The 13201-nt window shown below is 39.0% G+C and overlaps 1 protein-coding gene across 1 annotated transcript in view; it reads left to right on the top strand.

The window, feature by feature from the left end:
- The window catches only part of VAMP7 (vesicle associated membrane protein 7), a 67214-nt gene that overhangs the window by 19705 nt on the left and 34308 nt on the right, over window positions 1-13201 (top strand). Inside the window, exon 5 of the mRNA XM_028095952.2 lies at window positions 969-1059. Within this exon, the coding sequence (XP_027951753.1) occupies window positions 969-1059 (91 nt within the window). The remainder of the gene's footprint in view (window positions 1-968; window positions 1060-13201) is intronic.

The raw sequence follows: 13201 nt of genomic DNA, 5'->3' as shown, positions 1-13201 counted from the left end.
TTTGAAGCATTTAGCACAGTGAAGTGAGTAGAATGTTGTATATTAAGGACTTCATGGATAGCTATGGATAATAATTTCAAAATACATACAGTTATCGGGCACCTGGGTGGCTCAGTTGGTTAAGCGACTGCCTTCGGCTCAGGTCATGATCCCAGAATCCCGGGATCGAGTCCCACATCGGGCTTCCTGCTCGGCGGGGAGTCTGCTTCTCCCTCTGACCCTCTTCCCTCTCGTGCTTTCTATCTCTTATTCTCTCTCTCTCTCAAATAAATAAATAAAATCTTTAAAAAAATACATACAATTATCAATGTCTTAGATTTCTAGATCCTATAAGAAGCCAATGAAGATAGGATGCATACTCTTATCCCAACAGATAGAAGAATAGATGCTCAGAAGGTGGGCCAGCCTCTCCTCATCATACCCAAGAAGTGGGGAGCAATTTAGTGTGCTTTTCCCTGTCCTGTTCTCCCTGCCCCAACTACGGTCTTCTTTTCTCCTTTCTTGTCTGAGCACAGATTATATAACCCTGTACTTCTGCCCCAAGAGTCTCAGGTATATATATTGATATAATACATTTACCTTTATTTTATGCTGCCTTCATTTTTCCCTAGGCCTAATAACAATTTTTTTAAAGATTTTATTTATTTATTTGACAGAGAGAGAGAGACACAGCGAGAGAGGGAACACAAGCAGAGGGAGTGGGAGAGGGAGAAGCAGGCTTCCCGCGGAGCAGGGAGCCCGATGCAGGGCTCGATCCCAGGATCCTGGGATCATGACCTGGGCCGAAGGCAGATGCTTAACAACTGAGCCACCCAGGTGCCCCCTGATAACAATTTTTAAATGCAATGACATGTATCTTTTATATCAATACAGGCATAATTTAATAGCATTCCTCAGTGTCATTCCTTTTCTTTTTGTTTTCCTATTGTAAGTAATGTCTGGATAAGTTAAATCTTGTTTTCTTATAGAAGCATCACTCTGAGAATAAGGGCATAGACAAAGTGGTGGAGACTCAAGCCCAAGTGGATGAACTGAAAGGAATCATGGTCAGAAACATAGGTATGTTTCATGGCATAGTCCACATGCATATGGGCAAAAATGATAATTGATTACTTGATTGGGGTCAAATTATTCTAGAAAGGCTGAAATAGTACTTCCTGAATCTTACTTTTGGAAACTAATAATCAGCTGAGATATGGATGTTACCTACCTATGATACTGTCTGCTGTATGAATGTTTTTTTCTTAGTACTTATGACTGTTCTTCATTCTAATTTGTTAGTTGGCTTAGCAAGAATAATTTGAGATTCTTGCAACAGTTCAGCAATTAAGAATAATTTAGTCAGTTTTGGCTGGAGATACCCAGATCGCTGATGTTATCAGTAGATACTTAAAGTATAACTTTTTGATCTCCTCAGAAAGTTTGTAACACTTGATTGAGAGAAAGAATTGGTCCAAAAAATCTGTTGTACTTTTCAAAGAGTGAACTATGATATAAATTCTGTCAGCCTATGTTTTGTCAAGCTATTTAAGCACATTAAAATAATCCAGAGAAATGCATCGTTTTTTTAATTGATTATGCAATTGTATTTAGATTTAGGATGATGCTAATTTTTTAAAAGCATTGGTTCTCAAAATGTAGTCCCTGGGCCAGCAGCATCAGCATCCTTTGGGAACCTATTAGAAATGCAAGTTTTTAGGACCCACTCCAGAGCTATTGAATCAGAAACTCTGCGAGTGGGACCCAGCAGCCTGTGTTTTCACAAGCCCTCCAGAGGATTTGAATGCATATTCAAGTTTGAGAACCACTCTTTCTAAGGGGAATAGCTCAGACAATAACTTGTATAAAATTGAATGCAAATTATTATATTGTTTTATAAGATATTTAATTGAGACATTGTCAAATTTATAAATGTCAATTTATTTATAATCTTGGATTTACTATTTGAATTACTTGTACATTCATTGTTAGCACAGGTACAAGCTGTACAGACATTTAAAAAAAAAAAATACTCTTGATCCCAGCATCCTAAAGATTCATTTCCATTTTTTCTTTTAAGGTTTTTATCCATATATATACATATTATAATAATCGCATATATTCAGTTTTGTTGAGGCGATATAATATAGTGACCAAGATTTAAAGTCGTATGTGCTTGAGTTTGAGTCGTGATTTCACTTCCAACCTGCTCTTAGCCCTTGGTCATCCTCAAACTTCTCTGAGCTTTGTTTCCTAATCTGCAAAAAGGAGATGGTGGAACCTAAGGTTACCAGGATAAAGGAGATAATGTATGTAAAGCATCTTGTACAGTGCCTAGCACATAGTAAGAGCTGAATTATCGTTAGCTATCATTAATCTACTTTATGCTCATACAGTATTTCGTTGGGTTATATTATAGGTTAGTATCATGTCCTTATTTTGGATACTTCAGTTCTTTAGAGCAGTGTTACTCAGAGCACTGTTTTACAACCAGATAACGAGCTTGTGCTCTTTATTTTCTTGAAATTAAGTCCCAGGAATGAGATTAAAAATCAAAAGGGAGAAACTTTTTTTTTTGTTTATTTTCATTCCAGTTAGTTAACATGCAGTGTAATAATAGTTTCAGATATAGTGATTTAGCAGTTCCATACTGCACCCAGTGCTCACCACAACAGCTGTCTTCCTTAATCCCCATTACCTATGTAACTCATTCTCCCACCCCACCTCCCCTCTGGTAACCATCACTGTTTTCTCTCTGTGTTTTTTAAAGATTTTATTTATTTATTTGACAGAGAGTGTGCGCGCAGAAGCAGGGGGAGCAGCAGGGGGAGAAGGAGGCTCCCCACTGAGCAGGGAACCCGATGCGGGGCTCAATCCCAGGACTCTGAGATCATGACCCGAGCTGAAAGCAGCCGCTTAACCAACTGAGCCACCCAGGCGCCCCATATTTTTAATTTTTTGAGGAACCTTCATACTATTTTCCATAGTGGCTGAACCAGTTTATATTCCCACCAACAGTGCATAAGGGTTTCCTCTCCAAACCCTCACCACCACTTGTGATTTCTTGTCTTCTTGATTGTAGCTGTTCAAACAGGTGTGATATCTACAATATCTCATTGTGGTTTTGATTTGCCTGTCCCTGATGATTAGTGATGTTGAGCATCTTTTCATGTGTCTGTTGGCCGTCTAGATGTCTTCTTTAGAAAAGTGTATATTCAGTTCCTCTGCCCATTTTTGATAGTTTTTTTGTTTGTTAACTGAGTTGTATGGATTCCTTATTTTAGATATTAACCCCTTATCTAGTATATGGTTTGTAAATACTTTCTCCCATTCTGTAGGTTACCTTTTCATTTTGTCGATTGTTTATTTTGCTGGGCAGAAGCTTTTCCGTTTGATGTAGTTCCACTTGTTGAGTTTTGCTTAAAGACCAGTGTCAAAAAACCTTCTTCCCTATGTTTTCTTCTAGGTATTTAATGGTTTTAGTCTTTGAATTTAAGTCTTTAATCCATTTCAAGTTATTTTTTGGGAGCTGTTGTAAGGGATCCAATTTTAGATTCTTTCACGTGGTTATCCAATTTTCCCAGCGTTGTTTGTTGAAGAGACTGTCTTTTCCCTAGTGAGTGTTCTTGGTTCCCTTGTAAAATCTTGGTCAACTGTATATGTGGGAGTTTGTTTCTGGGATCTCTATTCTGTTCCATTGGTTCATGTGTCTATGTTTATGCCAGTACCATACTGTTTTAATTACTATAGCTTTATAGTATAGTTTGAAGTCAGGAACTGTGATGACTTTGGCTTTGTTCTTTCTCAGAATTGCTTTATCTGTTTGGGGTCTTTTATGGTTCCATAGAAATTTTAGGATTGTTTTTTCTATTTCTGTGAAAAATGCCATTGGAATTTTGAAAGGCATTGCATTGAATCTGTAGATGGCTTTGGGTAATATGGCCATTTTAACAAATATTAGTTCTTCTGATCCATGAACATGGGATATATTTACATTTGTTGTGTCTTTAATTTCTTTCATCAGTGTCTTGTAGTCTTTGTTGCAGAGATCTTTCACCTCCTTAAATTTATTTGTAAGTATTTTATTAATTTTGATGGTATCGTGATTGGGATAGTTTTCATTATTACTTTTTTGGGCATTTTATTGTTAGTATATAGAGATTTAACTGATTTCTGTATGTTGATTTTATATCCTACGACTTTATTGCATTTGTTGATTAGTTCAATTTTTGGTTGAGTCTAGGATTTTCTGTATATATTATATTATCTGCAAATGATGCCAGTTTTACTTCTTCCTTTTCTATTTTGATGCCTATTTAATTGTCTTGCATGATTGCTCTATATAGGCCTCCAGTACTATATGAGTAACAGTGGTGAGAGTGGGCATCTTTGTCTTGTTCCTGATCTTAGAGGAAAAGCTTTTAATATTTCACCATTGAGTATGATGTTACCTTTGGGTTTGTCATATATGGCCTTTATTATGCTGAAATATGTCCTTCTATACTCAGTTTGTTGAAGGTTTTTATAATGAAATGATGTTACGTTTTGTAAGATATTTTTTCTGCATCTATTGATTCGATTATAAGTTTTTTTTTTAATTTTTTTATTGTTATGTTAATCACCATATATTACATCATTAGTTTTTGGTGCAGTGTTCCATGATTCATTGTTTGTTCATAACACCCAGTGCTCCATGCAGAACGTGCCCTCCTCAATACCCATCACCAGGCTAACCCATCCCCCTACCCCCTCCCCTCTAGAACCCTCAGTTTGTTTTTCAGAGTCCATCATCTCTCATGGTTCGTCTCCCCCTCTGACATACTCCCCTTTTCTTCCTCTCCTGTTATCTTCTTCTTTTTCTTTTTTCTTAAAATATGTTGCGTTATTTGTTTCAGAAGTACAGATCTGTGATTCAACAGTCTTGCACAATTCACAGCGCTCACCGTAGCACATACCCTCCCCAATGTCTATCACCCAGCCACCCCATCCCTCCCACCCCCAACCACTCCAGTAACACTCAGTTTGTTTCCTGAGATTAAGAATTCCTCATATCAGTGAGGTCATGTGATACATGTCTTTCTCTGATAGACTTATTTCACTCAGCATAACACCCTCCAGTTCCATCCACGTCGTTGCAAATGGCAAGATCTCATTCCTTTTGATGGCTGCATAATATTCCATTGTGTATATATACCACATCTTCTTTATCCATTCATCTGTCGATGGGCATCTTGGCTCTTTCCACAGTTTGGCTATTGTGGACATTGCTGCTATAAACATTGGGGTACACGTACCCCTTCGGGTCCCTACATTTGTATCTTTGTGGTAAATACCCAGTAGTGCAATTGCTGGATCGAACGGTAGCTCTAATTTCAACTGTTTGAGGAACCTCCATACTGTTTTCCAGAGGGGTTGCACCAGCTTGCATTCCCACCAACAGTGTAGGAGGGTTCCCCTTTCTCCACATCCCCGCCAACATCTGTCGTTCCCTGACTTGTTAATTTTAGCCATTCTGACGGGTGTGAGGTGGTATCTCATGGAGGTTTTGATTTGGATTTCCCTGATGCCGAGCGATGTTGAGCACTTTTTCATGTGCCTGTTGGCCATTTGGATGTCTTCTTTGGAGAAATGTCTGTTCATGTCTTCTGCCCATTTCTTGATTGGATTATTCGTTCTTTGGGTGTTGAGTTTGATAAATTCTTTATAGATTTTGGATACTAGCCCTTTATCTGATATGTCATTTGCAAATATTTTCTCCCATTCTGTCAGTTGTCTTTTGGTTTTGTGGACTGTTTCTTTTGCTGTGCAAAAGCTTTTTATCTTGATGAAATCCCAATAGTTCATTTTTGCCCTGGCTTCCCATGCCTTTGGCGATGTTTCTAGGAAGAAGTTGCTGCGGCTAAGGTCGAAAAGGTTGCTACCTGTGTTCTCCTTTAGGATTTGGATGGACTCCTGTCTCACGTTTAGGTCTTTCAACCATTTGGAGTCTATTTTTGTGTGTGGTGTAAGGAAATGGTCCAGTTTCATTCTTCTGCATGTGGCTGTCCAATTTTCCCAACACCATTTGCTGAAGAGACTGTCTTTTTGCCATTGGACATTCTTTCCTGCTTTGTCAAAAATAAGTTGACCATAGAGTTGAGGGTCCATTTCTGGGCTCTCGATTCTGTTCCATTGATCTATGTGTCTGTTTGTGTGCCAGTACCATACTGTCTTGATGATGACAGCTTTGTAATAGAGCTGGAAGTCCGGAATTGTGATGCCGCCAGCTTTGCTTTTCTTTTTCAGTATTCCTCTGGCTATTCTGGGTCTCTTCTGGTTCCATACAAATTTTAGGATTATTTGTTCCATTTCTTTGAAAAAAGTGGATGGTATTTTGGTGGGGATTGCATTGAATGTGTAGATTGATCTAGGTAGCATTGACATCTTCACAATGTTGATTCTCCCAATCCATGAGCATGGAACGTTTTTCCATTTCTTTGTGTCTTCTTCAATTTCTTTCATGAGTATTTTATAGTTTTCTGAGTACAGATCCTTTGCCTCTTTGGTAAGATTTATTCCTAGGTATCTCATGGTTTTGGGTGCAATTGTAAATGGGATAGACTCCTTGATTTGTCTCTCTTCTGTCTTGTTGTTGGTGTATAGGAATGCCACTGATTTCTGTGCATTGATTTTATAGCCTGCTACTTTACTGAATTCCTGTATGAGTTCTAGCAGTTTTGGGGTGGAGTCTTTTGGGTTTTCCACATACAGTATCATATCATCTGCAAAGAGTGAGAGTTTGACTTCCTCTTTGCCGATTTGGATGCTTTTGATTTCTTTTTGTTGTCTGATTGCTGTGGCTAGGACTTCTAATACTATGTTGAATAGCAGTGGTGAGAGTGGACATCCCTGCCGCGTTCCTGACCTTAGGGGAAAAGCTCTCAGCCTTTCCCCATTGAGAATGATATTCGCTGTAGGTTTTTCATAGATGGCTTTTATGATATTGAGGTATGTACCCTCTATCCCTATACTCTGAGGAGTTTTGATCAAGAAAGGATGTTGTACTTTGTCAAATGCTTTTTCTGCATCTATTGAGAGGATCATATGATTCTTGCTCTTTCTTTTGTTAATGTATTGTATCACGATTGATTTGCGGATGTTGAACCAGCCTTGCAGCCCAGGAATAAATCCCACTTGGTCATGGTGAATAATCCTTTTAATGTACTGTTGGATCCTATTGGCTAGTATTTTGGTGAGAATTTTTGCATCCATGTTCATCAAGGATATTGGTCTGTAATTCTCTTTTTTGATGGGGTCTTTGTCTGGTTTTGGGATCAAGGTAATGCTGGCCTCATAAAATGAGTTTGGAAGTTTCCCTTCCATTTCTATTTTTTGGAACAGTTTCAGGAGAATAGGTATTAATTCTTCTTGAAATGTCTGATAGAATTCCCCTGGGAAGCCATCTGGCCCTGGGCTTTTGTTTCTTGGGAGATTTTTGATGACTGTTTCAAGTTCCTTAGTGGTTATAGGTTTGTTCAGGTTTTCTATTTCTTCCTGGTTCAATTTTGGTAGTTGATACATCTCTAGGAATGCACCCATTTCTTCCAGGTTATCTAATTTGCTGGCATAGAGTTGCTCATAATATGTTCTTATAATTGTTTGTATTTCTTTGGTGTTGGTTGTGATCTCTCCTCTTTCATTCATGATTTTGTTGATTTGGGTCATTTCTCTTTTCTTTTTGATCAGTCTGGCCAGGGTTTTATCAATCTTGTTAATTCTTTCAAAGAACCAGCTCCTAGTTTCGTTGATCTGTTCTACTGTTCTTTTGGTTTCTAGTTCATTGATTTCTGCTCTGATCTTTATGATTTCTCTTCTCCTGCTGGGTTTAGGCTTTATTTGCTGTTCTTTCTCCAGCTCCTTTAGGTGTAGGGTTAGGTTGTGTATTTGAGACCTTTCTTGTTTCTTGAGAAAGGCTTGTATTGCTATATACTTTCCTCTCAGGACTGCCTTTGCTGTATCCCAAAGATTTTGAACAGTTGTGTTTTCATTTTCATTGGTTTCCATGAATTTTTTTAATTCTTCTTTATTTTCTTGGTTGACCCATTCATTCTTTAGTAGGATGCTCTTTAGCCTCCATGTATTTGAGTTCTTTCCGACTTTTCTCTTGTGATTGAGTTCTAGTTTCAAAGCATTGTGGTCTGAAAATATGCAGGGAATGATCCCAATCTTTTGGTACCGATTGAGACCTGATTTGTGACCTAGGATGTGATCAATTCTGGAGAATGTTCCATGGGCACTAGAGAAGAATGTGTATTCCATTGCTTTGGGATGGAATGTTCTGAATATGTCTGTGAAGTCCATTTGGTCCAGTGTGTCATTTAAAGTCTTTATTTCCTTGTTGATCTTTTGCTTAGATGATCTGTCCATTTCAGTCAGAGGGGTGTTAAAGTCCCCCACTATTATTGTATTGTTGTCAATGTATTTCTTTGCTTTTGTTATTAATTGCCTTATATAATTGGCCGCTCCCATGTTCGGGGCATAGATATTTACAATTGTTAGATCTTCTTGTTGGATAGACCCTTTAAGTAGGATATAGTGTCCTTCCTCATCTCTTATTACAGTCTTTGTTTTAAAATCTAGTTTGTCTGATATAAGGATTGCCACCCCAGCTTTCTTTTGGTGTCCATTAGCATGGTAAATGGTTTTCCACCCCCTCACTTTCAATCTGGGGGTGTCTTTGGGTCTAAAATGAGTCTCTTGCAGACAGCATATTGATGGGTCTTGTTTTTTAATCCAATCTGATAGCCTGTGTCTTTTGATTGGGGCATTTAGCCCATTTACATTCAGGGTAACTATTGAAAGGTATGAATTTAGTGCCATTCTATTACCTGTAAGGTGACTGTTAACTGTCTGTTGTCTGTGTTCGTTTCTGCTCTTTGCTGCTTTTAGGTTCTCTCTTTGCTTAGAGGACCCCTCTCAATATTTCTTGGAGGGCTGGTTTCGTGTTTGCAAATTCCTTTAGTTTTTGTTTGTTCTGGAAGGTTTTTATCTCTCCTTCTATTTTCAGTGATAGCCTAGCTGGATATAGTATTCTTGGCTGCATATTTTTCTCGTTTAGTGCTCTGAAGATATCTTGCCAGTCCTTTCTGGCCTGCCAGGTCTCTGTGGATAGGTCTGTTGCCAATCTAATGTTTCTACCATTGTAGGTTACATATCTCTTCTCCCGAGCTGCTTTCAGGATTTTCTCTTTGTCTCTGAGACTCGTAAGTTTTACCATTAGATGTCGGGGTGTTGACCTATTATTATTGATTTTGAGAGGGGTTCTCTGTGCCTCCTGGATTTTAATGCCTGTTTCCTTCCTCACATTAGGGAAGTTCTCTGCTATAATTGGCTCCAATATACCTTCTGCCCCTCTCTCTCTCTCTTCTTCTCCTGGGATCCCAATTATTCTAATGTTGTTTCGTCTTATCGTATCACTTATCTCTTGAATTCTGCCCTCGTGATCCTGTAGTTGTTTCTCTCTCTTTTTCTCAGCCTCTTTATTTTCCATCATTTGGTCTTCTATATCGCTGATTCTCTCTTCTGCCTCATTTATCCTAGCATTTAGTGCCCCCATTTTTGATTGCACCTCATCAATAGCCTTTTTGATTTTGACTTGGTTAGATTTTAGTTCTTTTATTTCTCCAGAAAGGGTTTCTCTAATAACTTCCACGCTTTTTTCAAGCCCAGCTAGTATCTTTAAAGTCATGATTCTGAACTCTAGGTCCGACATCGTACTAATGTCCGTATTGAGTAGGTCCCTGGCTGACGGTACTACCTCTTGTTCTTTTTGCTGAGGTGATTTCTTTCGTCTTGTCATTTTGTCGAGAGGAGAATAGATGAATGAGAGAACAAAATGCTAACAGGTTTACAACGTCCCCAGCAAATATACTCTATACAAATCAGAAAAGACCTGAAACCAGGGGAAAAGAAAGGGAAAGAAAGAAAAAAGAAAGAGAAAAAGAAAAAAAAAAAAAAGAAAAAAAAAGATAAAAACAAAAACAAAACAATACAAAAAAAGCAGAATATGATCAAATATGATCTGGGTAGTGCATAGATCAGTGCCACACACTAGATTTTGGGCGTATTTTGGTCTGTTAGAAAAAAGTGCCTCCTAAAATTTTAAAGGAAGAAAGACATATATGTACAAAATAAGGGTTGATACAATGAAGGGATGGAAGATGACTGTAAAGATGAAAATTATAAAAGATTTTATAAAAGGACTTGGTAAGATAAGTTGTTTGAAAAAAGAAAGAAGATTTAAGAAAAAAAAGAAAAAAAAAAGGAAAAAGGGAGAGAATGTGATCAGGCAGGAGACTAGAACAAAGCCATACACTAGTGATTTAGGGTATATTTTGATCTGTTAGAAGAAACTGTACCTCAAAATTTTAAAGAGAGAACAACTTATGTATATATGCCAAAAATAAGGGTAACTACTATGAAGAGATAAAATATGACTCAAAATGAAAAATAAAAAATGTTTGTTTTTCTTTTAAAAAAAGGGATTGATAAGATGTTGGTTGAAAAAGGGAAAAAGAAAAATTAAAAAAAAAACAGTCAACAAAAATTAACTTTGATGAAATAATGAATCATGGTTAAAAAAAAAAAAAAGCCATGAATCTATGTGCAGTATTCCCCTAGCGCTGGAGTTCTCCCATTCTCCTGGATCGATCAACTTGGTCTTGGCTTGCTGGCTGTTTGTGCTGATCTTCTGGGGGAGGGGCCTGTTGCTGTGGTTTCCAAATGTCTTTGCCGGAGGCGGAATTGCCCCGCCCTTGTCGGTCCGGGCTAAGCAAGCTGCTCCGGTTTGCTCTCAGGAGCTTTTGTTCCCTGCAAGCTCTCGGTACAGCTTTGGAGGACCAGGGCAGAAATGGTGGCCTCCCAATCTCCGCCCGGAGGAGCTGAGAACTCGGGGCCCCGCTCCTCATTGTGCCCCCAGAGAAAAGCAGTCACTTCCGTGTCCCCGGTCTCCGGCCGCACTCTGTGCTCACCCGGCCTGTGATCGAGCATTGCTATCTCTGGCACCCGACCCCGCGCAGAGTTTCCAAACCCAGCAGATCCCTGCGGTGCGCTCCCGGGCCACTCCTCCCCGGGAAGGAAGGGGAGTCTCCCCGGATCTGCTGCTTGTTGGGTCCCTGCTGGGGGAGCCGTGCCCCGACTGGGCCGCAGATCACAGTTTATGGCCACCCCGAGCTGAGAGCCCGCGACTCTGCTCCGTCTCTGCAGCCGGCTTCCCTGCTCTGATACCTGGGAGCTCTGGCGCACTCAGGCACCCCCCGGTCTCTCTGTGACCCCAAGGGTCCTGAGACCACACTGTCCCGGGAGGATTCCACCCCCTGCTTAGCCACTGCAGCGACGTCCCTCCGCGGAGCCAACTTCTAAAAGGTCCGATTTTGTGCTCCGTGGCTCTATCACTTGCCAGAAGCGGCCGGCGGAGGCCCCTCCCCCGCCGTCTATCCTCCCGAATATCGCCTCGGATTCACTTCTCCGCACGCCCTACCTTCCAGTAAGTGGTCGCTTCTCTGTTCAGAGAGTTGTTGCTACTCTCCTGTTCGATCTCCTGTTGAGTTCGTAGGTGTTCAGAATGGTTTGATCCCTATTCAGCTGAATTCCTGAGACCAGACGAAATCTAGGTCTCTTACTCCTCTGCCATCTTGCTCCGCCCCCCATTATAAGTTTTTATCTTTCATTATATTAATGTGGTGTATCACATGTACTGAGTTGTATATGTTGAACCATTCTTATATGCCAGGGATAAATCCCACTTGGTCATGGTATATGATCATTTTTATGTGGTGTTGAATTCAATTTGCTAATTTTTTGGGAATTTTTGCATCTGTGTTCATCAGGGATATTGGTCTATAATTTCCTTGTTGTGTTCTTATCTGGATTTGGTTTCAGGGTAATGCTGGCCTTGTAAAATGAGTTTGGAAGTATTTCCTCCTCTTTTTTTTTTTTTTTTTGGAAGAGTTTGGGAAGGTTTGGCATTAATTTTGCTTTAAATGTTTGGTATAATTCACCAATGAAGCCATCTGGTTTTGGGTTTTTCTTTGTTAGGAGGTTTTCGGTTACAGATTCAATCTCCTTACTCATTATTGGAATGTTCAGAATTTCTATTTCTTCATGATTCTGTCTTGGTAGGTTGTATGTTTCTAGGACTATATCCATTTCTTCTTTATCCAGTTTGTTGTCATATAATTATTCATAAGAGTCTCTTATGATCCTATGTATTTCTGTAGTATCAGTTGGAATGTCTCCTCTTTCATTTCTGATTATATTTGAATCTTCTTTTTTTCCTTAGTCTAGCTAGAGGTTTGTCAACTTTATTATTTAAAAAAAAACAGCCATTACTTTTGTTGATCTTTTCTATTTTTCTGGTTTCTGTTTCATTAATTTCCACTTTGGTCTTTATTTCCTTCCTTCCACAAACTTAATTTGTTCTTCTGTTTCTAGTTCCTTGAAGGTTAAAGTTAGGCTGTTTATTTGAGGTCTTTGTTTTCTTAACATATGCATTTATCACTCTAACCTCTTGCAGAATTGCTTTTGTAGCATCCTTTGTGTTTTGGTATGTTGTGTTTCTATTTTCATTTGTTTTCAGTTATTTTTTTATTTTCCTTTTGGTTTTTCTCTTTAACCCATTGGTTGTTCAGGAATGTGTTGTTTAGTTTCCACATATTTATAGATTTTCCAGGTTTCCTCTTGTTGATTTCTAACATCATACTACTGTGGTGGGAAAAGGTACTTGGTATGATTTCAGTCTTCCTAAATTTGTTAAGAGTTGTTTTGTGTCCTATCATATGATGTATCCTGGAGAATGTTCCTTGTGCACTTGAGAAGAATGTATTTCTGCTTCTCTTTGATGGAATGTTCTGTGTATGCCTGTTATGACCACTTGTATGGTTTAAGTCGTGTTTCCTTGTTGATTTCTGTCTGGATGATCTAGCCATTGCTAGAAAGGGGTGTATTGAAGTCACCTACTATTATTGTATTATTATCCGTTTCTTCCTTCAGATCTGCTAATATTAAGATACTTAGGTGCTCTGATATTGTGTGCATATATATTTCTTTTTTTCAAAGATTTAATTTTAGAGAGAAAAAGAGTATGCCAGTGGGGGAGGGGCAGAGGGAGAGAGAGAGGGAGAGAAAGAATCCCAAGCAGACTCCCCGCTAAACACGATGTGGGGCTCAATCCCACGACCCTGAG

This window comes from Eumetopias jubatus, unplaced genomic scaffold, assembly GCF_037043125.1.
Source record: "Eumetopias jubatus isolate StellerSeaLion01/CBP00866 unplaced genomic scaffold, mEumJub1_p1.0 scaffold_60, whole genome shotgun sequence".
NCBI classification, from domain to species: domain Eukaryota; kingdom Metazoa; phylum Chordata; class Mammalia; order Carnivora; family Otariidae; genus Eumetopias; species Eumetopias jubatus.
This window is presented reverse-complemented; position numbering and strand designations above follow the sequence as displayed.